This window comes from Xenia sp. Carnegie-2017, unplaced genomic scaffold, assembly GCF_021976095.1.
Source record: "Xenia sp. Carnegie-2017 unplaced genomic scaffold, XeniaSp_v1 HiC_scaffold_22, whole genome shotgun sequence".
In the NCBI taxonomy this organism is placed as follows: domain Eukaryota; kingdom Metazoa; phylum Cnidaria; class Anthozoa; order Malacalcyonacea; family Xeniidae; genus Xenia; species Xenia sp. Carnegie-2017.
Window position 1 is genome coordinate 6,668,261 of NW_025813485.1, and position 25,257 is coordinate 6,693,517.

Genomic DNA, 25,257 nt, shown 5'->3' on the forward strand with positions numbered 1-25,257 from the left:
ATTTCTAGAAGATAACCGAACGCTAGAAGGATAAACTCGTACCCACTGTGATGATATATTCCAACTCGAAGGCCAACTTATCGTAAGAAGATAATCCATCGCTAGGTGGGTGACAGAGCCCTGGAAGAGAACGATAACCAGGACAAGCAGACAATTTTAAGTAAAACAAAATAAAACAAATTCCGAAAATAGACATCTCGTTTTCTTGATATTCAAGATGATACAAGAGTTTTAAAACAAAAGATGGTGCAATATTTCGTCTTTATTCCAAAGACATCATCAGACTAATGGTTTTAATGATATCAACTATTAGTCTGATGATGTCTTTGGAATAAAGACGATATATTACAACATGTTTTTTTTAAAACTCTTGTATCATCTTGGAAGAAACGGAACAGTGAATTTCGACGGCGTAGAGCTTGTCACGGACATAAATTCTAGTGTGTGCTTAACAGAAAACATTAAAATAGGTAACGGGCTATAACAATGTGTCGCCTAGGTGCAACCACCTCTAAATACTGCTTACCTGGAAAACGTTTCAAGTGATTTTTTCTCGTTTTCAATTGAAAACGTCGTTCGAACGATTGCAAATCATTCATCGAAAGGCACTTGAATGCAACTTTCGAAACATCTCCATATATAGGCACAAATTAAGTGTATGACCCGTGTAATCGAAGAGACAGGCATTGCTTATTGTTGGGTGAATTGAATGTTCTACAGTATACATCTAAAGAAGTGCTCTCCAAACTATTTCTTTCTAACGTTCGTTTTCTAAAAGCTCACTCACACCAAGCTGGGTGCTCACTGAGTGGGGCTTCAAGTCACCTCATAGTTATTTGAACACGACATTTTCTCTTTACTCATTTGCTAGATTTGAGATATTTTGGCAAAAATCTTGTTATCGAAGGAGAAATGACTTAGTCATTGATTAAAGAAAATACTTAGTCCCGCCATGCAATTTTTATGTCTAACTCAGTGAGGGTGAGTGAACTCTTAGAATACGTGTATAGTGGTGGGGCACTTTTTCTCCACGTGGTGTGGCAGACCCTCCAACCGCTGGCCATCATTTAAAATTTTATACATCCAAACTCCCTCTATAAATCATCAGTAGCGTCGCCAGCCTGCGAGTTTAGTCACGCTACATATGCAAATTTCAGAACATCATCATCGCTCATTTCTTTAGCGAAATGTTTTATTTTCACAGTGACTTATCGTCGGAAAATTTGCATCGCACGACTAAATAAACGGGCTGGCTACGCGTCTGCTAACCAGAATTTGTTGGTATCGTAGAACAAACATACAAAGTCAACTGAGTACCAATTTCGATTGCTCAAGCGCGAAAATAAAGCTTCAGAACATTTCCCCTCGTTTCCCTTGTATGTGTTGGCTATACGTATGCCCATCTCGACGTAGTACCCCAGCTAATTCGCAGTAATTATTAAGTAAAACACATCAAATGTTGAAATGATTTAATGTTCAAACCATTGGAACTATCAATACAATTATACTATTACTATATTAACAATAGGGTTTAGTCGGTTTGTTCTAATCCTGCCACGCCCATTTCTAAACATTACCAGTACTCATTTAATTAGTTATAAAAATACAACAGACAGATTTATTATTATCGATAGAATCGTCAAATTTTAAGAATTTTGATAACTGAAGTCCCTCCACATCTCCAGAAACTTGAAAAAAGTTAGCAGCTTGCTGGTGATCGACATTCAACGGTGACTTTTTGTGACCCTCAATGCAACATATACCGTTATCTTCAAAACGACAGATGACAGTTTATCCTTTTGCTTTATCCTTTCGTTAAATAATGTACACTACTTTGTTAAAACCACAACAAACATTACATTTTACAAAGCGATGTGTCAAGACTACTGCACCACTACTCAAACTAAAACGAATTGATTCAAAATTCCCTAAGATTTCTTAGAAGAGCTACTAGAATGTCTCTGTTTCAGTTCATTCACAACTTTTGTTGAAAAGCCAGGAACACTTTGTCGATTTTGCCCACTCTGTTTGGTAAAAAATACAATTTTATAACGATCAAAAATGAAATGATTAACAATTGCAAAGTAATTTCAAAAATATAAAAAATATAATAGCATCAATCACTACAAGGGATAAAGGAAATTTTCTACACTGTGGAGTTTGGGAATTTTCCACGAGGAAAATAAACCTCGCAAATTTCCTATATTATTTGCAGCACGTGTTTCACAGGCGTTATCATTTTTTTTCGAGAAACACATAATCCCCTGTTACTGGTGGAAGTAACATTAGCACTACTTATAAGATGCCCTTTCTCTCTGGAAAGATGACTTGAGCTTGTTTTCAAATATTGTAATGTAGGAATTGTCCGTCATACAACAAAAACTAATTTACCTGACGAGGCATCAAAGGTATTACCTGATAAACGAAAACGAAATTCATGTTCCAGTTGCTCTGAACAGTAATTAACAAACATTGAAGGGAAGGGGGGGGAGGGTATTTATTCAATTGCAACAATACAGTTTTCTTTCAAGCTGAAAGCCCAAATAGAACGCTTTGATTGACGAACCACGCCAAACATTTTACCATAAAACAAAGGACATCAATTTTCAGAAACACCACATACAATTGAAAATACGTACAATACTTTATTATTAACGAAAGTTTGAAATGTCACATAATATAGCAGTTGACGAATTACGCTAAAGAGATTAAATACATACAGAAGCTTCCTCGTAGAGTGCTGTTGGTTGTACGTCTGGATCTTTCCAAAGATCATCTACTCCAGAATACTATTTATGAAGGAACAAGAAATATGACAAAACGCTACAAGCTCATTATGCTACAACAGCGATGAAAATAGAATAGATCATGAATCATGCAAAGGTAGAAAATCTAACATAATATAAAACTGGGTAGCATTGGAGAAACATTCAAACACAAACGGTGGCAAAGAGGAAACACTGGAGCGCAATCGAAAAAGCAAGAAATCGATCCTGCAAATTACAGTTTTGAGAACAGACAGGGCACTCCATTGAGATTTTTGGTATCATGCATCTTACTACAAATCTGTTTACCAAAAAGGTTGCCAGTAAATTACATTTTCCGATTAGCTAATGAGAGAGCTGAGAGAGTTAACCGAAGCCAGTTATCTTATTAAACATTGAGCAGCGAGTTGCGCCGTAAAGTGGTCCAACTGTTTTTTGCAATCAGTACAGAATGCTTGTTGTTCAAATGTTTGCAGAAAAAATAACGGTATGAACAAAAACATTCAGAACACTCTGCCCTGGTGTCACAAATCTACGACATATTCAACACTTCACAAACCTTTGATTTTAAAAATATATTTATCCATCGATAGAGATCCCGTTCATCTTCCAGGCAAATATATCTGCACAAAAACATACGTATTAATGTTTATTCCGTGCGAAAATTTGTACATAAAATAATCAGACCGTTAGATAGTTGAGCATTCTAGTAGTATCGAAAATTTATCGACGTTGACATTGCATTACAAAAGTGCTTCGTATGAAACAAAAGTTTCGAAATTAAGATTTTAATAACCATGACAAAGATCGTTACAATAGTTCAAGTGGTCACTATTTGTTTTTCTATATCCAACATGAAAAAAGATCCGTTAGCATGTCTCACCTGTAACAGCAATGATTTTCCGTAGTCAATCTAGCAATGGTAAAACCCATTCTAAAAGTGTACAAAAAAATAGCATAAATGAAGTTGGACATCTTCCATCGCAGTTTCATTTATTTAAATATCAATAAAAAAATTGAGATGTGCAAGATTACAGCGACATAAATACGATGACATTTCGGATTCACATGACAAAATGACCATACATTGTGGAGAGACATCAGACATGTATACATCAACTTGGATTAATATTCCGGTGAACATAACACTTGGCTCATTCCTACACGTTTAACTATTTCATTATACTCCCCCTTATTAAGCCAAATTATTGCTGATATAAATCTTAAAGCTTTAGAAATTTGTTGATTTAACCACTCTGAAAAGAACTTACGCTGTTGGTGGTTTCTTGACACGATCCACACCAATGTATAAATCCGTCTCTGCAACAGGCCATTTATCGAGTTCGCCGCCCTAAATACAAAGACTGTATTTGCGTGTGCAAATAAATATAGAAAACATCATAAAACAAAACCGGAGGTGGTGGTGGTAGTTGTGGTGGTAATGGTGGTGGTTGTGGTGGTGGTTGTGGTGGTGGTAGTGGTGGTTGTGGTGGTGGTGGTTGTGGTGGTGGTGTTGGTAGTTGTGGTGGTGGTGGAGTTGAAAAGACAAAATATGACACAGCTGGACACATGCGACAGACAAGAAATTTAAGGAAATACAAGAAGGAGATATAATTCCAAGGAAAAAACCATGAAGAGACCTTGGCATTCTTCTGCACAGTCAAAAATGTTCCATCCAGTTTAACAAAATTCTTTTTCCAACTTTTTTTTGATTCCTTCATAGTTGCAAAAATACCTGATATATACCCAGACTTATCATTTTCCAGCGCCTGCGAACAAAATCAAAAGTAATTTGGATTGCTAGTGAAATACGTCATGAAATCAACAAAACAATTGTATTACATTCATGATCGTCATACAAATTACAAACGATTTTACTCACAAAGCTCTCTAATTTCGGTATAACGTAGTTTTCCTTGACGACCAAATGGGATCCCTTCACCAGTTGACTGTATTTTCCAGTATGAATAACAGTGCTAAGGATCTTCTCCATCGCTGGAAACGCTCTCTCTAAAGAGTAAATAACGCTATAACACACACATTATCAATACTACACCAAGTAGTGAAATTTAGACTTTTTTATTTATAAGTGCAAATTTAACACTAAATCAAAGTTCTCTTCCAACAAGCATTATCGTTATCACAACTTTATAAAGTCGTACACTGATAAAATATGGTTTTAAAACAGGTTTTAAAAAAAGTTTTGAAATAGTATGACGTTAAAAGAATCTTGACAACATTTTACTTTACCTATTTCTCCGTCCACATTCTGAAATAAAGCCCAGTTTACATCGGGAGGCATACCTCTTCTAAAAGCGATCTCTTGACATAACTTACCGGCCGTCGTATGGGGATAAACCTGATGACAGAGAAGATAATACATATAGAACAGTTATGAAAAACAAAACAATAATGACAGTTAAGATGTTTTCAACGTCGTACGAAACGCTATATAAACAAAGTGAAAATATCCACACAGTGTGACACGAGATTTGAGGCCACAAAATTTGAGTCCAGTTCATATGTTGAGGTCAGCAAATATAGTAAGTTCAGCAATGTTACCTTTATTCCAACACATTCATTCTTGATATCAAGCGGATAAATATCCAAATTCATGTCGGAAAAGTTGAGTAGGTCCGGCTAAATATATAAAATACACACAATGTAACGATATCATTTTAAAGAAGTGAGCACGGTAGACGACAGATGACGTATACAGACTCAAATATATTAAGCATTGTGAATTATGACTGCCATTTTCTTTGCTCTTACTTTTGATGACAATTTATTCAATTTCAGCATCGCTTCTTCAATTTTCTAAATAATTTTAAAAAATAATCTTTCATAAAAACATACAAAATGCACATGACGACGGGCAACTTTAAAAGAAATTAATGCAACGTTACAATGCATGCAATGGGCATTTAACTATTGATATGTACAATGGCATAGCCAGCCTGCAAATTTGGTCGTGCTAAGTAAATATCAGATCATGATCACGACTTATTTAAGTTGTTTCTACACTTAGAGAACACCAAACATTTGCATAGCACAAACATGTCAAACTAAATCAATTTTGAACGTTGTTCCAAAACAAGTAGCTCATTTTGCCACACAAATTTCCTGCGCTACATTTACGTAAATTTTTGTAAGTAAACCAGCTTTCTGGCTAATATGTACGAACCTTATCTTTGTTTCTTTCTGTGTGACTGACCTTAAAAAGTAATCACACTTTGTCGCAAATCAGTAAATAAAGTGAATTGATTTGAGCCTGGGGGTACTGTATGCTTAAATAGATGTTGATCGTTCTGGTTAATGCAGTCTTAAAAGGACTGTTAGTGTTGGTATGGACTGACGTTTCGACATCTTAGCGGTAGTCATCGAAACGTCAGTCAATACAAACATCAACAGTACCTGTAGGACAACACTTATCTAGTTGACCAACATAAAGCTACAAACATGAAACATTAAATGTTGAAAACTTTATTCCCATACGAAGTAACCTCTAAGAGCAAAAAAGCTAATATTAAGGAAGGCAGTCTGTTTTTTAATCGTGACCATTGTTGTTTCCTTGTGTGTATTGTGCATTAAAAGTGAGGATAAGCAGGCAGTTGCATGTACAATTTACATATTGTGTTGAACTAGCTGGCATGCAGATCCCACACTCGAAGTTCAACGATTTTTACCACTGCAATGAAATTGGCAAATGCAAAGGTAAATATCCATGGCTGCACGTATGGGTTCCAGCTGGGAAACGCTGAATTAATTTGAAGGCACAATTCAACCGAACACATTTGTGTTAAATGCGATCTGTAGAGCAACTGGCAGTTATATCCTTTATATATACCGTGTACGTTACAGGAGCAACCCTTTGGCTCTTTAAACAGTCCCAGCCGCGGAACAAAATTTAAGGTATGTATATAAAAAGAATTTTAGCTATTCTCACATCAAAGAGCCATTCATAATATGTAATTAGATCGGCAATGACGGCGAATTCTTGGTTGATTGTTGCAGAATCCATGCTACCCATCTACAAATAAAAACGATTCAATAAAGTCAAACAGCAAAGAGGTATGTCAACTATCTCGGGCAGTTGCTTGAATGTCAACAAGAAAGTAAAGTAGTCGAAGTTAATAACATGAAAATTACGATGAATTTATGCTGCTTTATAAAGTTGACTGATCGTTTATAGCTTAATTTGCAGAAAATATAAAAAATATTACAAATTTTCATTCAAACATTAAAAAATGGGCATTTTCGCTATCATTAGTCGAAGACTAATTTTATATGCAATAAAAATAACCCAATTCTTCAACAATATTTTAATTAGATGTGAAATGAATGCTATGCACGGAGGATTAAGGATCTAGATTTCGCGTACTTCAAATACGTTTGACAGTATAATTTATAAAATACTGTGAATCAAAAATGTCCAAACAAGCAAAGACTTTTTGTTAGCTTCTAACCATATAAGGGTGAATAACGATGACAAAAATAGATGTATCGATTAGTCAAAATTACACTGCAGCTTTAGACCTGAAATTTGGAATTTACTTGACATTAAAGTTGTTTACTCATATTAAATCTTACCACTAAAAATTAAATACTAAAAAAATTATTTCTATTTGCGGAGTATAAGTATAACAGAGTGACATAAAACAATCTTCTTCATAGAATTACTTAGTATTCTATTGTCCCCTCCAGGTATTATTTTCTTCTCATGCTAAAGGGGGAACTGCTAAAGTCTAACTACGTACAAATCGTACAACCTATGGATTGGCAACCACCGTCTGAAATAATTTTATATAATTGAGCTACTTCTCCACACGTCTGGAAAAGAGGGGAAGCAGGGAAAGCGATTGCTGGCAAGACTCTTTAGGGGTAGAATATTTCTTGGCTTGCTTAAAAGATATGTAGCATGGGGAAACGTCAATCACATATCAGATAAAGGGACTTACAAAGTTGCACTTACTCTGCACTCAACACAATTAAGCGGTAGATATAGTTATATAGTAAAATAATATATTTATGGCTTTCTTTATACATGTTTATGGTTTTCATTGCAACTAAATTATATATCCAAGTAGAAAGCTTAAAAAAGTAGCTAAAACAGTTTTATAAGACACTTGAAAATTCATTGCAAAATACTTTCCATGAATTATTATTTACTTTCCATGAATTAATACTTTCCATGAATTATTATACCATTAGAAAAGATAAAAAAGTGCACAGTTGCTTTAGAGCGGGATAAGCTGTAATTTTGCACAGTCCTCGTTTAGTTTTTTGCGTCTGTAACTCGCAAACTAAATATTAAAATGAACACGTTTTTGCGCGTGTGGATGTTTGTACATTGTAGGGAAATCGAGTTGTATATACATTTAATGATTCTTTGAAAAACTGTCCTCAAAGGCGTTCATGAGCGCTGATAATAGACATGCATTACAATGGTTTGGTAAAATATTTCAGTAATTTCCTTGAAGTGGAACAGCACTCATGCGATGAATTCCGATTGTTACAATTCCGTTATTTTTGACTTTTAAAAATTTGTTATTTCATCACATATAATAAACGTTATGCCCACACATGCCCAACTTACTTCTTCATTTGACATCAGCGTAGGCCCAAAAATGAGAGAGACATTCTCCAATTTCATAAGGTTTTGCTCTTTCCTCGCACAAACTCTAAAAGTGAAATGAGTTTTAACATTTTACCATTTGGATTTTGTAAAATTATGAAGAAGATATTGATTATCAACTATAACAACAAAAACAATATCATAGAGTTATGAATACGAAAACAATACTAAACTATTCCCAGGGCCTGATTATATGGAGGCAAGCTGGCCCGGATAGCGAGCTAGCCCGATGATTTCAAGGGATTGAATGGAGTCAAAACTTCAAGGTTAAAAATTACACTTCAAGACCACAACATATATAGGCACAAGCATCTCGCAATTATTAGATTACGAGGCCGATTACATGGAGCAATTTCAGCGTGGGCTGAGTTTGTGTGATTATATTGTCAATTTCAGCCAGGTTTTTAACCTGGCTGAAAGTTACGAAGCTCGTCCAAGGCATGATCGCCAGTCGTAGTTAATTTGTTGTCGTCATCATAAAAAATACGTACGCAATCACGCATGCGTGAATACTTTAGCTGTGATTTCAGCCCGGGTTGAAACGATTACATGACAGATTTTTCAGCCCGGGATGGAATTGTTCATATGTAATCACTTACGCTTTTTTGATAGGATATTATAACAGGCCCGGGCTGAAATTTCTCCCTATAATCGGCCCCTAACTTTCTCAACGTAATTAGCTACTCTTGGGTTTTCGTAAATTTAAAGAAACCAAGTGACGTGCTTAATTATATACGTACGATTCATTTTACAAACACTGACCTCACAAGATGGTTTATCACAGATTTCAGCGTCGTGCGATTTACCTCTGGTAAACGTCCGAGACTATCCTTGTACATGCGTAGTTTTTTTTCATGAACTGGCGACAAACCTTAACAAACGAATGCAACATTCATACAACGTTCGTGATATGAAATTTCTATCAATGGTTATACTTCTTCTCACATTTCGAAAAAAATGTTTTGTACAACACAATCTACAAAACGACGATTTAAACTGGCTTCCCGCGCAAAACGTGGCGGTTAAATATACATTTCGTCATTCTAAAACGCTTAACATAAATTGTCAGAAACATGTTCATGAAAAGAAAAGAAGACTTCACATATGACGTAACTGAGAAGAAACGTCTTCACACTAGTGTAGGCGCCGCGTTCAGGCCCCTCGCAGAGTAATGTGGCGTAGGCATACTTGCAGTAATGAAGTGAGCATAAGCATCTTCAGTCATTAGTGGATCAGGTAATTCACGAAAATATTCCTTCAAAAGTCCAGCAACATCGTGCGCTTCATATTCTTCTCTTAATATGATCACAGTCTCAGCGTCTAAACAAGTGATATAAGTAAATATGAAACCTACAATGTATTTATATGAGAAACCCATAGTGTATGTATATGAGAAACCTAAAGTGTATGTATATGAGAAACCTATAGTGTATATGAGAAACCTATAGTGTATGTATATGACAAACTTATAGTGTATCTATATAAGAAACTATTGTGTATGTATATGAGAAACCTATAGTGTATATGAGAAACCTATAGTGTATGTTTATGAGAAACCTATATTGTATGTATATGACAAACTTATAGTGTATCTATATAAGAAACTATAGTGTATGTATATGAGAAACCTATAGTGTATGTATATGAGAAACCTATAGTGTATGTATATGAGAAACCTATAGTGTATGTATATGAGAAACCTATAGTGTATGTATATGAGAAACCTATAGTGTATGTATATGAGAAACCGATAGTGCATGTATATGAGAAACCTATAGTGTATGTATATGAGAAACTATAGTGTATGTATATGAGAAACCGATAGTGTATGTATATGAGAAACCTATAGTGTATGTATATGAGAAACTATTGTGTATGTATAAGAGAAGCCTATAGTGTATGTATATGAGAAGAACAATAAAATAAAAGAACTTGTCGAAGTAATCTTTGTGTATAAAATATCGCATGTTATTTTGGGTATCGATTTTGTTACTGAATCAAGTTTGACATAATCACCACTTGGTTAGGTATATTAAAAAAAAATAAACATTTTTTTCTTTAGTTTTGTTTCTTGAATATATAGCAAGAAAATATACTTTTGCATCACATTTTATTTTGTCACAACCCTCGTTCATGAGCACAAGACGAGCACAAGAGCAAAAACAATTTTTTTAAGTAGTAAAATAGAGACTTTTTCAGCGTGGTGACAAATGTAAAAATTGTTTTAAAAATAGTAAATACCATGGTGAATGATCAATAAAATGACGTAATGGTTCTTAAAAGAACTGCTTTTAGAGCTATCGAGTAAGTGTTCTAAAAGTTCTTTTAAGAACTGTACATACGTACGTCATTATTTTTACCATTCACTATGGTATTTACTAATTTTGAAACAATTTTTGAAAACAAAGTTAACAGAAATTTCGTTAGTTTTGATTTCTTTCTTGTACATGTCACAAAAGAAATAATTTAGTTCGCTTACAATAATATCAATACTTATATTAAAAATTCGTCTGCTATAGCTAACCTTGATTAAAAAGCTTTCGTAGCACTCGAATTTTTGCTTTGTTGCCATTTTTTCGATATATGCCTTCAGCATCAAGACCTATAGAAAGAAAACTTCTAGTCAGTTATCATGTAAAGTAAATCGAAGATACACTTCTGTCAGGCAGTTGCAGAATGTAGCCACATTCATTGATTGAAAAAATTGAAAAACAAAACTCAGACAAAAAGGGAACATCATCAATGACTTCATGCATAAAAATAATAAATACCATGAGCTTCAACAAACTGCAATGCTTTCGCGACCAAATGAGGTATGCCATCTGAACCAAGCTCTTGACAAGACAAGGAAACTTGAAAAACCTAAAATGCATCAGCAAATGAGAAAATGCACAAACGCAATGCTTTTTCCATTGTCAAAACCGATTTCACACATTGTAGAATCTGAATCTATATTGTGATTAATAGTGTAGCATGATGCTCTCGTCAGGAATTAAACAAACCTGTTTATTACGCAAAGCAATGTACCATTCATGCGCTTCGGACTTCGTTTCTGCCCTCAAATAGTATGTCCTAGAACAAAGGAAACATGGAGATTTGCAACAAATAACCAAGACTTTGACTCATACACATGTTATCCTTGTACAGTATACAAACATTTTTCATGTCATAATTCGAAATTGTTAAAAAAATGAAATATTTTATTTATCGTTAGCAGTTACCATAGAACAATGGGTTTCACTGCTCAACTGTCATTCGGTCTAAGTTTTGATCTATTACCTAGAGCCCAATCTACTAAATACCTGACTCCACCTATATTCTACATACATAGTATAGCTTTCTAGGTTTGGTTTTTTAAAAATTTGATGGTTTGGTTTTTGTAACATTCTTCCAGCTTTTTTGAGAGTTTTTTATTTTGCTTCCTTTCAAGATGGCGTTCTAGCCTCACCTTGACAAGGTAGTTAGACATCGAGGGGATTGGGTTCTAAATCATTGGTTTTGATGCAGTCAGTTCACCAAGAACACTAGAGCATGACCCAATAATAAATTAGTGTACCTTTCATTGGTAATAATATCCAACGTTAAAGAGTCGTTATAAACGTAATCTTCGACGTCTTTTAGTTTGATCAGCCCAAACTCTTCCTTCAGGGAACCAAGAATTCATTAAAACAAAAATCAGCATTAAATTAGGCAAAATCGAACATTGGCAATAAAATATTTGTCGAGCGCTTTAAGAGCCATTCTATGGCTTATAAAACACGATTGCTCGCCACATAAGACTCGCTATAAAATATGATGTTGCACGAACGAAACATGGTTCAAAATATTTGCACAACAGCTACATCGTACAGCAGTCCGTAAAATGCCATGTAGTGGTGTTACCTAGAATGCAGTTTTTAGCTAACGTCACGTGATCATAAATAGCCAAATAATTAATTGTCATGAGCTGGTTAGCATGTTTCTTTATAAAATAACAATAAAACGCGTGAGGTTTATAGCTGAGTTTGCATAGGCTTGTGCAAACAGATCTAAGCTCAATCAATCAAACTGATCAAAGAGATTTTGCAAATCAATCATGAATACATAATTGAGGAAGTATTAAAACGTTCGTTTTAAATTTATCTGTATCACAATGTTGTAATTTAATAAGAGAAATAAAAAATACTTTTCGTTTTACCACTGGCTTATGCAATCCTCTGAGACATTTGTGACAGTTCTCGGGCAGGTGCAAGCTGATCTGCTCTCGAGTTCACCCAAAGGTCTCCTCAGACTGTTGCATGAGCCTTTGCAAAGTAAACACTTTTATTTCTTAAATGGCGATAGCCAGCGTATAATACTATCAATGGTGTGGAAAATTTCAACTTACGCCTTTATCTTTATCATACCAGAGCTCACGACCTGCTAACATGAAGTAACGTTTACGCCAGACCTGTGAAAGTACAAATCATTCACTATCAGCATCGTTAGAGTTCCCGCCCTGCTTAAAGAGATGAAAATTTCAAAAACAAATAGCAATTGCTTTTATTGTAAAGGAAACAAGTAGAATTGAGCAATTTTTCAATATCGCAAACAGGCGAGATGATGCTTCGAAGTGTAATTTACCACTTTTAAGATTTATAAATCTCTTTTTCGGCATAAAGACCGACTCATGAACTTTTACTTGTTTTAAACGTCAAAGTAAGGTTCCCAAGTCCCGCCAGAAACTAAAAACAGATACAAAACATACTGAAGCTGTATTTGGCGGTTTCTTATACAGGTAACCTTCTTTTTCATACGGAACTAAACTTTTTTCCTGGAACGAAGGGCTGCTGGCCTACAGAAAAAGTCAAACAAGAATTTTAATTTTACAAGCCTGTGACAGCAAGCGAAGAAAAAATACAATTAAAACAAAACCAACGACACAACACCCTCAAACTTTACGCTCAATATGAAAAGATTGGACCTCTCATCATAAACGGTGCTACATACTTTACATGCCAATTTAGCAAGTATGGAAACAAAGAATACGTGTGATGCAATGCACTTCCGCATGTTTGCATTTCTTCAGGCATAGTGCCATTGACAGGGAAATTTAAATAGTAAATATCAATAAGTGAATAAGAACTCGAAAAAGCACTCACATCATGGAAAACGTCGTTCTTTTCAGGCAGCTCATAGATGCTAGCATATTCATGATTCGCAGGTTCAGGTTCTAAATATAGCAAATATAGAGTGTTTATTAACGAGTATTTGAATCTTAATGTCAACTCAGACACCAGTAATGCTCTGCAATAAACCAATAGAGTTAAGGCGAAGAATTTCTGTCAAAACAAAATTAAGGATGCAAGGATAGTGCGACGTTTCAAAAAAACCTTGCCTTTTGACTCGTAATTTTAACCAACCATAAAATGCTTTATACATTTATTTCATTTCTGCCAAAGCTCCCATCTAATTTTGATTCATGTACCATGGAGTTAACATCCATTGACTTTATGGCAAATAAGAACATATTTTATGAGACCTATCGCAAGTTCACTTTGAATTTAGACCAATTCATACATCAATACAATAACATCATGTATTTGAAGTAGTTCCTGTTCAGAAATCCACAAAAATCTCAAAGGGACTAGTAACAGTTCTTATTTAATAAAGACACATACCCATCACATGTTATGCTAACTTGAATTCGAGGGTTCCGACTGGAGAAATCGCTAATAGAGAGCGGTTCATAATGGTTTAGAATTTAAAATATTTGCTTTTTATGTAAATTTTGAAATAATTAAATGAAAATATTGACTTATATTATGTAAACAAAGATTCGGCAATCATTGATGAAATAGTACAAACGAATTTTTCGTAAACTGTAGGGTCCAAGGAAGTGCGAAGTTTTAAAAAACAAAAGGTTTTTTTGACTTGCATTTTTAGTTGATCTCAAACAGTTTTAAAATTTGTATTAAGCCTACATCTTTCACAAAACAATTCGGCAATATATTGTTGATCTATATAACACGAGTAAAGCATGCATCGAATTTTATCACAAATATGGATTGACTGCTTTCCTCGTCTTATATTGTTTATGAAAAAAAAACCCACAATATTTGACATTGTACGACACATAAACGTTTATATTATTCATATAAACAGCTAGAAGACTGAGATGTATCGATAAAGCATAATCCATGTCGAATTATTACGTAAATATTTGTTGTGTTCAAATAATATTGTTAGCTTTCAGCCAAAATTATATCTAATCTCTTCAAGCTATAGGTGATTTATCAGTCAATGGTTGGCACTTACATTCAGGATTGAATGCGCATAAAACATAAACATAACAAAATTTATAATGTGTAAATTCTCGAAGATTTACTTAAATGAAATTAATTGTCACGCCTGAAATGTTACATCCGAAAACAACGCTGCCCGAGCCCTTCTTCGTGGACTGATTAATGAATATTCGATGTGATTGATTATACCGATTTACTGCATTAAATCACGAGAAAATACACACATCATCACATACGCATGTACGTAACAAGTTGCGTCATTTTTATTTTCGCGAGATCTCCAACGTACCTTTTGTGACTGCTCCGTTCTGCAGGAGAAATTCCTAAGGAATGAAGAAGTTCACTCATAAATATCGTCACGTTACTAGCCCCAATGGCGTGTTTGACATTTGTGGCCAAAGTAAATTCATCAATCAAAACGACTCAACATATGACGTTAAACATATGATGTTCAATAAAAACTTTGACTGTTTTTAAAGTTGCATACATTCTTTTCTCCTTTTTTCAAAATTCCCTAAAATGACTTAGGCAAAAAAACTTAGGCATAAAATTTTGGTAAAATCGATGAAAATTCGATTCCAACAGAACGACAGTTTTTTTGCAGGAATCACTAAGAGGAGGAAAGCGGTTGGGTGGGGAGGACGTACCTACACCTGACAGGAAGGGTTGCAAGAGGGGTGTGCGAATTTGATAACGAAATACATATGTGTACCAAACAATAAAGCAGAAGCAACTCGGATTAGTGTTTTATCTTCAAAAATCTCTAAGTCTGGCATGCTACGGCAACAAGTATCCATCGAAATCTAACTCAAACTAGAGAGCCCTCTAACCCAACTCCAACCCCCTCCCCTCTCGTCAAACCATATTGGATCCATCCCTATTAATTTTAACCCCCAACATAGACAATTCGACAGGTCTTGTGCAATCATACCATTTGAAGTTCTTGTCCAGCTGCCCGGGCAAAATCATACGCTTAACAACAAAAAAATCCATAACATATTAGAATTATCGTAAATGCCGCCATAATCACAGTTGTATAGGATGCATTTGCATGCAGGTTAAGCAATCCGCCAATTACAGAATTTTAAGCAAAATATACTGCACAGAAAACTGCATTTAATGAAGGATAAAAAACTCACGAGTTTCAGTATCTAAGCCACCGTTAAATTCATTTTTAACCTAAAAAAAATAAAAACACATGAAACACGTACTGTTATCTTGTCGAATCTACTTTAGTCAATCCTAACGACCAACAAAGACAATAGTTGCATATAATACTTCCTAAAAATCAATGTTTACGATTGTTCAACCGTTAATATATAGTTTAACTAGACAGCAATTGATGTCTTGTGATGTCTTATAAATCATATAAATATCTTCAATCACGCATCCATGAGGGCCATTCGACTTACGTATTAACTGGTTCTAACTCATATGGTAAAAAAATCCATTTTATAGGGTTTCCCATTGATTGAAACCAGGCACCATGCATGAATATACAAGGACGACTCTTCATTAATGAAACAATCCTATAAACTGCAGTTTTGGCTTTCGACCAGCTTTCTACCAATAATTCTGATTCGAGCATCGGCGTATTTTTCGCTACACATTAGCAATTTTTAGAGGCCAACATGCGTAAAACCGAAGCGCGAAGGCACGTACGTAATTGAGTTTTATATAGCACGTGTATTTGTGCTTTTTATATGTAATGCAAAACTATATGCTGTAATGATGAAAAACATATATAAAAATACAAAAAAATTATATAACAGAAATAAAAACGATACAAAAATGAACTCAACAAAAAAATTCATGATCTTTTTCTCTATCCAGTAATACAACTCATTGTGTGCAGCTATGTAATTTGCAACAACTGACAAACATTTTGCGGCGAAATTCACGATTTCACACACAAAAATTATCAAATAACACTCGAGAAAAACTGAAGAAAAAACTTACATCTGCACCGCAAAAAACGAGTAGCATCGTTTTTCCAACGTCGTTTGTACAAACAGCAGCTTTTAACTCCTGCATAAACCAGTTAAAATGTTCATGAAATGTGTAATAACAACGATGAAATTCCTTCATAATAAAATTACGTTTCGAAGAGCATCGGGGTCGCCATAGAATGGTGAAACGTTACGGTACAGTCGTCGCTCATACTTCTTACGAATAAACTCTTCTCTTGCTTCACTGTAATACCAAAGAAAATCTTATATCACTAATTTCACCGATGATTATTATTGTTATTAACAAATGTTTATTACAGGATAGAAACTTCAGTCAGTTGAGAAAGAATATCAATGTTTGTCCTATTGAAATACAATTAAGGATATAACTAAAAATGAAAACTAAAATGAACAGAACTAAACAAAAACGTAAGTAAAGACTGTAGAAACAAAAATAAATATAAAAACAGTATAAAAATCCATAAGGCGAAGCCAAAGATTTTCTTTGAGATATATGTACGTAAATTGTTAAAACACTTGGCTCCACAAATAGAAGCTTTGCCTTGAAGTTTCAAGTTTTAATAATGGAAGTCTCAAATGTTCCATGAGTCAACATTTCTATTTCCCTTGGATTTTTTTGAAGGCTATCTTAAACTACGTACGCAGAGAGCAAATCTGTGAATCAATAACGTCTTTTACTTCATGTACTAAGCCGTTAATACTTTACAAATACATTCTCAAACTAATGTTGGATGTTTCAATGGCAAAGGTTGTATCGACTAATGACTCCGCTACTCAAATATTTTTGGATTCCCCCACTGAAACAACAATGAAGTAAATAAAAAGTTCGCTAAAATGTAAGCATAGCAGGAGTAGAAATTCGAAAGGACTTCGCCAATGATGTTATTTTATTAGCATGTTGTTGAGTATGAATTACTTTGAAAAGAAATACACACCTCGAACAATTCGGTGTGATTGCATCGTCTTCAGGTAATTTGTGCTGCCAAAATCGATTTGATACTTCATTTCCAACATTCACAAAGAGCTAAGTGTGAGAAAGAGATCCACTTAGAAAAATTGGCAAATGAATGACCGAAAAAAACGTAGAACGCTAACTAAGATGTTATAAGAAAAAAAAACGTAAAAAAGGATGGCAAGGATTAATAGAACCTTAGCAAAATCATTACGTAAGTTTTTCTCTGATAGTGATTTCCAAAAAAAGGATGGTTCAATAGAACTACATCAAAATAATTTCTTAATACCACTATATATATCAGGTGAACGACAAAAATAATTCGTGGTTTTGCACGCCATATGCAAAAATAATTCCATCATCTAAAGTAATTCGATACACTCTCCCTTTAATAATATAAATAAAACTGTAAATAGATAGCATAGTCATTCCTTGTACTGAAGATGGCATAAGCATGCCGAAACATGTTTACTTTAAAAAAACTTGACGTTCACTTGAAATGCCTGACATCAAAATAACTACACATAATATAAATCCTAACACGGTTTTCATACGCACATGAAAAACATGTGACTTGGACGAGATTTGAACCCATAACTCTTTAAAATAACTACTGTAATCTGTTGTGAACAATCCTTATTGCAATGTTGACAAATAAAAAATAAATATGTACAAAAACCTTCACAAGAGAAGGAGTCCAAACTTTTACATCCATTAAAATTGATTTTGCTTTTGATACGTGAACGCCCAAACGTCGATGCACGCCAATACAGTTCTCGCATACACACACCAAAAGATTGACTGATGCCCAAACAGGATCTTTAAAAAATGACCACGTCGTCAACATGAATTCAAATATGAAAACAAAAAGCAGGTTATATCGTAAGAAGCGGTACAGAAGAATACGTTTAGGGTTAGTGTCAGCGGTAAGCATACAAAAAATGCAAAAGCAAACGACAGCAACAATAATCAGCTCATTATTTAAAACGCGATAACAATCACAATGGCACATCCACAACAAATAACACACAGATATATGAATATACTTATTGTCTTATTCACAAAACATGCTTTCAAAAACAGTTCAAACTTTACCTTTGGCTCCGCAATCAGCGCATCTTCTGTTGCTAGGATTTTCCCTTATTTTATTGAGTACCTTTATTAAAAAAAAAACAATAACAAAACATATCGAATCAATAAACATGCATGCAAATTTAACGAGGGAGGCTTGGACGAAAACGTTCACACATCAAGTCACAAGTCACATTTTCTCTTAGTTTTAGCAAATCTCTTCATTACATTGCATCAAAGTTTTTTGATGCAGCCCATGGGAAGCCTTGCATTTCTCCAGTGAAAATTAATTTCACAAAATAATTAACGGGACGCCTACGTAACTAATCACTACCGTTTTATCCCCCAGACCCAGTTGTATAGATTTTTCTAAAGCAGCGACCCATTGCCGCATCTCGTTCTCATCGTCGCACTGGAACCTAGGCAAACAGTATCGAAAAAAAATAGTACGGTACCAATGTACGTTACACAAAAAGCTGGTCAAAAAAGAATTATTTTGCGGTATGTAGTTTTAAAAGCGAGTCACGAGAGAAATTGTGTAAAATGGAGAATAAAGCACGACATACGTACAGGTAAGTTCTGCGACTGGTTATTAGTTGAAACCGATTCGGGGTTCTCGGGTCGACTTTCACTTTGGCGAATTTCATCTCGATTGTATTAATTGGGCTTGCAACGAGAAAGTCCTGAAAGATAAAGTTCATAACTACATTCCCCACAATACGATTATCAATTGTGTACGTACAAGTAGAAGGTAAACATGTACTTTATTCGGCTATAAGATACATGGCATTTCATGTTTGTAGATGTAGATCGTCCAGGTTAGTGGAGTCCTGAGAACTGTTGGCGTTGATTGATGTTTCCACTACCTTCGTGATCGTCATAGTCAAGTGTAAGTGAGGAGTATACGTACGTCAGGTTTGCCGTATTTTTTTGTCACGTTAAAACATCGCGGCATTGTGTGTAGAAATATTAAATACCTCAGAATTGTGGTAGTATGCAAACATCTCATCTTTCACAGCAACGTATCTAAGCAAAATATCCAAAACTTTATCAAAGTATTAGTGATATTTTAACTGAAACCATCACTATAATGCATACGACTTAAACACCATATGCACTTTATTTAATGATAAACTACACTAATTCACCATTTACTACCTCTTTCTGAAATCCCCAACGACAGTGTTCATTTGCTTTTTAAGATATCCCTAAACGTCCGTGGACAAGTTGACACAGTTAAGCTTTTGTAATCATGTCATGACGGGAATAAGATCTTGTAATTCATAAAATTCATTTAAATCAAATTCGAACAATGTTTAGGACATGGAGTAGCTAAACTGACAACATAATGCTGCAAAAATGAACTTTGCATATACTTTTGAGAATATATTCATTCAAGGCATCCCAACTTAATCTGCGACTAATTTACGACAAAAAGCAAACCCAAAGGTCTCAAACTGAAACATGTGTATGTACCTTTTTATCTGATTCAAACATATTTCCACCAGGTGGTTGTGTAACATTCGTTTGATCTTGTTTCTACACGACATTAACATAAAATGGGACTATTATTGTTCGATAACGATAATCGTTTTCCAACAGTTTTAAGCACAATTTGGCAATTATTTAAGCAATAAAGTTTCAGAACATAATTTTAAGATAAATAAAAGCGATCTAAAATTTATCAATTGACAACCTTTCGATGCTTCTTGCATCATTTTCAACAAATAAAATAATAGTTAGAATGCATTAATTTATCGCACAAACGTCTAGTTTATTACATTCGTGATCAAGCTATGGGCAATGATTGAATAAAATGATGAATCCCAACTATTGATTGAATAAATTGATGCATCCTATAACTATTATTTTATTACATGAAAATGATGGAGGAATAAGCATCGAAACGTTGTAAATTAATAAATTTTCGATCGTATTTATTTGTCTTAAAATTAATTTTGCAATTACTTTCCAAACCAAATCTTACTCGAACTTGAATGATTGCTCCCATGAGACATTGCGCCCACACTTGAATAACATCTGTAAAGATTTAGTACTTTATTAATAAGCAAATTACGTAAGTAATATTGTTGTGTTTCAATGTCTTAACCGCTGACTTAAACCCTTATTCAAACATCATTCTTACATAGGAGTTGCAATTTGATCCATTTTTTATAAACAAACACCTCACTTCGTGCTAAACATGTTATAACAAATTACTTACCCCACTCGTCTGTCTCTCGTGCAAACATGTACGTTCTACCAGCGCAAAATAAATCGAATCTTGCTCGTTTGGCCTGAAAAATTACGAAGAAAACAGAAATGGCAAAAATATCAATAGTGAAGAACCAAAAGAGGCATTATATAAGAAGCCATGCAGTGAACTTACATCATCGGTAACAATTGCAACTTCCTTCATTATTGCAACTGGAACGACTTGAAGGGTTTCGTCAGTGTGATCCTTTAAAAAAAGGACAACAAGCATTACAGACGACCAATATACATAACTTTTATTACCATCAGTATCTGATTTGTACAGCAAATGACAAAATTATGTCCCAAATAGATGTCGCAATTATCGGGTAAATGTATACGTAAACATCACCTTATCCTTGTAATATCGAAGCTCTTGGCCATCGAAAACCACCCATCTTTTTTTCCAGCCTTTGTTGTTTTGCTGCCTGAAAAAAAGAATTGCCAAAACGAATTTACGAACGCGCTAGCCAAGAGTTGGCAACTGAACGTTACAATCGTAAAAATCACGGTTGAACGACAAGGTTTTCGTTGATACGATTTTTATGGGAATGCTTCCAGCTATTTATCGTCCGTACCTCTGTATATGTTCAACAAATAGCTGCACATTTGTTCAACTCATCGAATTACATACGATTTGTAAGCCGTATAAGTAGTATATAGTTACAGAAGCAACTGCTCCGATGTCTGGTTAGTGTAAGACGTAAAAATTCGTATATAGAACGAAGAAACACCAGTCATCAGAATGGCAAATTTTTTCCTAACGTGTTTAATCTCATTCAATAATTGCAAATACACACACAGTACTAAATGCGAGGAATTCGCAGACTCGCTAAGAAAACTGGTCGACGAAAACTGTCGCACACGTGCAAAGTTGACAATTTTCAAAAAGCCTCACCCTCCTTGCTTGTAAAGATATCCTTCTTTTGTTGTGTGACGGTTCTAAAGTATTTCAAATTAAAATCAAAGCATGCAAGGAAAGCAGGATGAAAAAAAAAAATGAAACAATTGTAGTCTATTTCTGCATTTTTTTTATAAGGAATCAAATTTCCTCAAAAATCTTTCAATAAAACGTACTTTACAGATTCACGAAAGTCATTATGTCAACCATTGAAAATCAGTAACAACTAATTGTAAAAGTTAACAAGTAAAAGTTTCACCCTAATTGGTAACAACTTAGTTTAAAATAGTGAACATATTACAGGAGATATATAGCACAAACATACTGAGTGATGACAATCTGGTATTTTGGTTCCCAGTGCGACAAAAAACCAGTGCCAAAATAAGGACTTAAATATGGAAGTTAAACGACTAGGCGATTCCCCTACCAAGTGTGTGACATTTACATTGTAATTTGTGATTCTGTAGTTCTTCCTGGCTTCAAGTGTAGACACTAATGAAGACCTCACAAAGTATATATATTTATTGTGTATTAGGGTAACTATAAATGAAAACATACATATGCTTTAAAGTTTTCACTATCTTTCTCGAAGATATTGTACAAAGAAAAACATGCTGACCCACTAAAATTGGCATTTCCTAAATTAACACTACATTCAACAATCCTTAATTTAAACTGGTAATATCCTTAATAGGTGTAATAACATAACATAAAAAACATATCACTACAAGTAGTTTTATAATGTTTCCATGAAGATTCAGTTTCAGAGAATTGCTCTACTGTGAAGGTTTATTTTTAGTTGACTGTATAAAATGGAAAAAAATGTAATTAAACAACAGTATCGATGCCCAGTGTGCGAATTAGTTCAGAAAAACCGATGTGCAATTTTTTGACAAAGTGTTTCTTTAGAGGCATAATCAAATCAATATTACGTTATTATATAGCGCTAATTGCTAAATTAATATTTTTAAACATGAACAAATTCATATGATTTACGACAGTGTTTTTCGTTAAAACTGCTGATTTTTGCACATCGTTTGAAAAAGTGATGTGCAATTGTTTTCATTTTAGCTAAAACGATGTGCAAATTGCACATTGCACACCGTTAATTCGCACACTGTCGATGCCTATATACAAATAAGGTTCATTGTTGGTTATAGAAGTACAGTGGGTAAAAGATACAACTAAGGAACATTCAATGCTATTGTCAAACTATTGGAAGTGCAATTCATCTTAAGCAACATGCAAATTGTAAAACAATAAAACATACAAATTGTAAAACAATAAAACATGCAAATAAATAAAAAACAAAAATGATTTAATTAACCTGAATCATACTGTGAGTTCTAGGTGGTAAGCTGACAATCTGAAAAGTACATAAAATAATTGTTAATCACATTTATCACATGTAAAATATTTTGATACTTTTTAAACTACCTACCTTGCGCTGACAAATTTTATTAAATTATAAAAACATAAATGAATGCATGCATCACAACAATGCAATCATCATGAAAAAATCCACAGTATGTACCTCATATTCAGAGGAGACATCTTTGTCTGGCATTTCTTCATCACTTCCAGACAAATCATCTTCAGTGCAACTGCCATTGTCATGCAAATGACCTGAGAGAAAATTTTAAGTGTTAGCAAGGAAAGAAAACAAGCCATGTAGTCATGGTGAATAAATAGGTACCCGAAAATTCTTGAGCACCAGTAGCAACAGAGCTGGATCGAGGCACTTTGTCTGAACATCAGAAATAATATGAAAATAAGCTTGAAATACATAGTAGCATATTCATTATCATAAGAAAAGCATAATTAAATTGATTTAAGTTAATATTATAAAAAATAATTTTTGCTGTTTACCTGGAATTGTTTCATAAAGATTTTCATCATTTCTATTTTGACCTGATAATGTTCGACTTCTCGGAACAGGTTGAGGTCTCCTGTTGCAAGCATTTTCTTTTGTTTCAGAATGTGATGGTCGCAAAGTCACTTTAAGAAGTTGATTTGAATTAGCAAAAGCACTATCTGCTGATGGTGGACGATTTGGCACTGGAACAGCTTCTATCACTTCATCATTCGTGGGGGTATCTGTGGTGTTCCTAACTAGATCAGTACTGCTAGCACTCTTACGACTCATCGTTATAGATGTTTCAGTGGATGACGATGATGATGTAACAAAAACTGGCTTAGATGGTCGAGGTGGCTTGCAAGGAGGTATTTTTCTTTCTTGAGAAGTCACAATAGTTACATTAGCATAGATATCCTCTTCAAGGTCTGATCGTGGTGGAATAGCTGGTGCAAACTTTACTCCACTAGAAGTCGAAATATTTTCATATTGTGTACTGTTTTCATTTTTTCTGTCCTCGTATTGAGCATTTGGCATATTCTTTAAGCTTGAACTGTTATCCTCATCTAAAGTATTTTTCTGACCTTCAGGGGTTGTCACAGGAAAGGGTATGGCAGAGCTGTTATGAGGTGGCTTTCCCTCGTCTGCTTGCCACAAGTGTTCATAGCTACTGATTTTTTCCTCGGGAGAAAAACCAGGTGAGTGGGGATCTTCGCTTCTAATCCTTTCATTTTTATCAACAGGATTACTTAAATGAGATTTCTGGATGATGGTTACTTCTCCAATTTTAGAACTATTTAGGTTCGGTGAAGAAGATGAAAAGTTTCCACTGTTATTGACTGTGGTATTATCATCAAATACTTGTACATTTCCATCCATATCTCGAGGAGTAGGTACAGGCTTCAATCTTTTTCCTTTTTTCGGTGGCAGTATCGGAGGAATATCTTCGTCATTCACTTGATTGAAACCTATACTGTTGTATTTTCCTTTCACTTGACTTTTCTCAAGTACATCGTTTGTTTTATGTTGTTCTATTGAACAATTCAAACCGTACTTTTCTGCAAGCCTTTGACACGACACAAGTAGTCGCTTTCGATGACCAATTTTGTCGATCCCCAAAGCATTTAACACCTTTTCATCGATACGAGAGCACTCTAATGGTAATTCAAATCCGTTCTGAAGAAAAGCATTGACATATTGTGGCAGTTTTACATCATTAGTAAGCCATTCGCTAACATCAAATTGCTTCCTGGTGCACGGAGTAGATATATTCATCATATGGCGTTGACGTACTTATATAATCATAGTTTTGACTTTCTTTGTTTATCAACTCAGCGATGCCCAACAAAATATCCGTTGCCAATTGGACATCATTAATCGTAATTGTCACAAATATTCATCACAAGTGATAAATTCTTAGTAAATGGAATGCAAAACAACGAAATACCACAATGATAATTTACGACTCGAAACTTGAAAGGTCGAATCACTCACCACGCGTGACATACACGAAGACTGGGTAATTATGGCAAAAAGCTGGTCGCAGATGATGGTATAACCACAACAACAATAACACCTATTATTTTTTTATT

General features: G+C 34.4%; 1 protein-coding gene across 2 annotated transcripts; it reads right to left on the reverse strand.

Moving 5' to 3' along the window:
- Positions 1 to 1,452: 1,452 nt before the first annotated feature.
- Positions 1,453 to 25,137, reverse strand: LOC124447405 (arf-GAP with Rho-GAP domain, ANK repeat and PH domain-containing protein 1-like). Of its 2 annotated transcripts, XM_046998312.1 has the most exons (45): positions 23,680 to 25,137; positions 23,507 to 23,557; positions 23,345 to 23,436; positions 23,138 to 23,176; positions 21,808 to 21,851; positions 21,262 to 21,337; positions 21,046 to 21,117; positions 20,881 to 20,953; positions 20,644 to 20,696; positions 20,133 to 20,195; positions 19,815 to 19,864; positions 19,634 to 19,682; positions 19,227 to 19,339; positions 18,991 to 19,075; positions 18,681 to 18,741; positions 18,265 to 18,404; positions 17,569 to 17,657; positions 16,763 to 16,856; positions 16,623 to 16,691; positions 15,803 to 15,842; positions 15,595 to 15,635; positions 14,953 to 14,986; positions 13,521 to 13,591; positions 13,127 to 13,213; positions 12,767 to 12,829; positions 11,957 to 12,042; positions 11,403 to 11,472; positions 11,172 to 11,262; positions 10,925 to 11,002; positions 9,589 to 9,720; positions 9,163 to 9,271; positions 8,362 to 8,446; positions 6,712 to 6,795; positions 5,950 to 5,979; positions 5,538 to 5,582; positions 5,328 to 5,405; positions 5,016 to 5,124; positions 4,648 to 4,775; positions 4,406 to 4,534; positions 4,037 to 4,116; positions 3,649 to 3,699; positions 3,325 to 3,388; positions 2,721 to 2,789; positions 2,392 to 2,415; positions 1,453 to 2,024 (listed from the first exon to the last, which is right to left on the reverse strand). In XM_046998312.1, the coding sequence occupies exons 1-45, from the start codon at positions 24,941 to 24,943 to the stop codon at positions 1,929 to 1,931; spliced, it is 4,551 nt and encodes a 1,516-aa protein (XP_046854268.1). In that variant the 5' UTR covers positions 24,944 to 25,137; the 3' UTR covers positions 1,453 to 1,928. The 2 variants fall into 2 exon arrangements, with proteins under 2 accessions (XP_046854268.1, XP_046854269.1); XM_046998313.1 differs by lacking the exon at positions 2,392 to 2,415.
- Between the last annotated feature and the right edge of the window lie 120 nt (positions 25,138 to 25,257).

Bases quoted from the DNA above. Each gene is read 5' to 3' on its own strand.
- LOC124447405 (XM_046998312.1), bottom strand. From the start codon at position 24,943: ATGATGAATATATCTACTCCGTGCACCAGGAAGCAATTTGATGTTAGC. The intron at 5,583-5,949 runs GTTCGTACATAT...AAAATTATTTAG, and splicing joins CAGAAAGAAACAAAGATAAG to AAAATTGAAGAAGCGATGCT. The intron at 4,776-5,015 runs GTAAAGTAAAAT...TTTACTCTTTAG, and splicing joins GAATGTGGACGGAGAAATAG to AGAGAGCGTTTCCAGCGATG.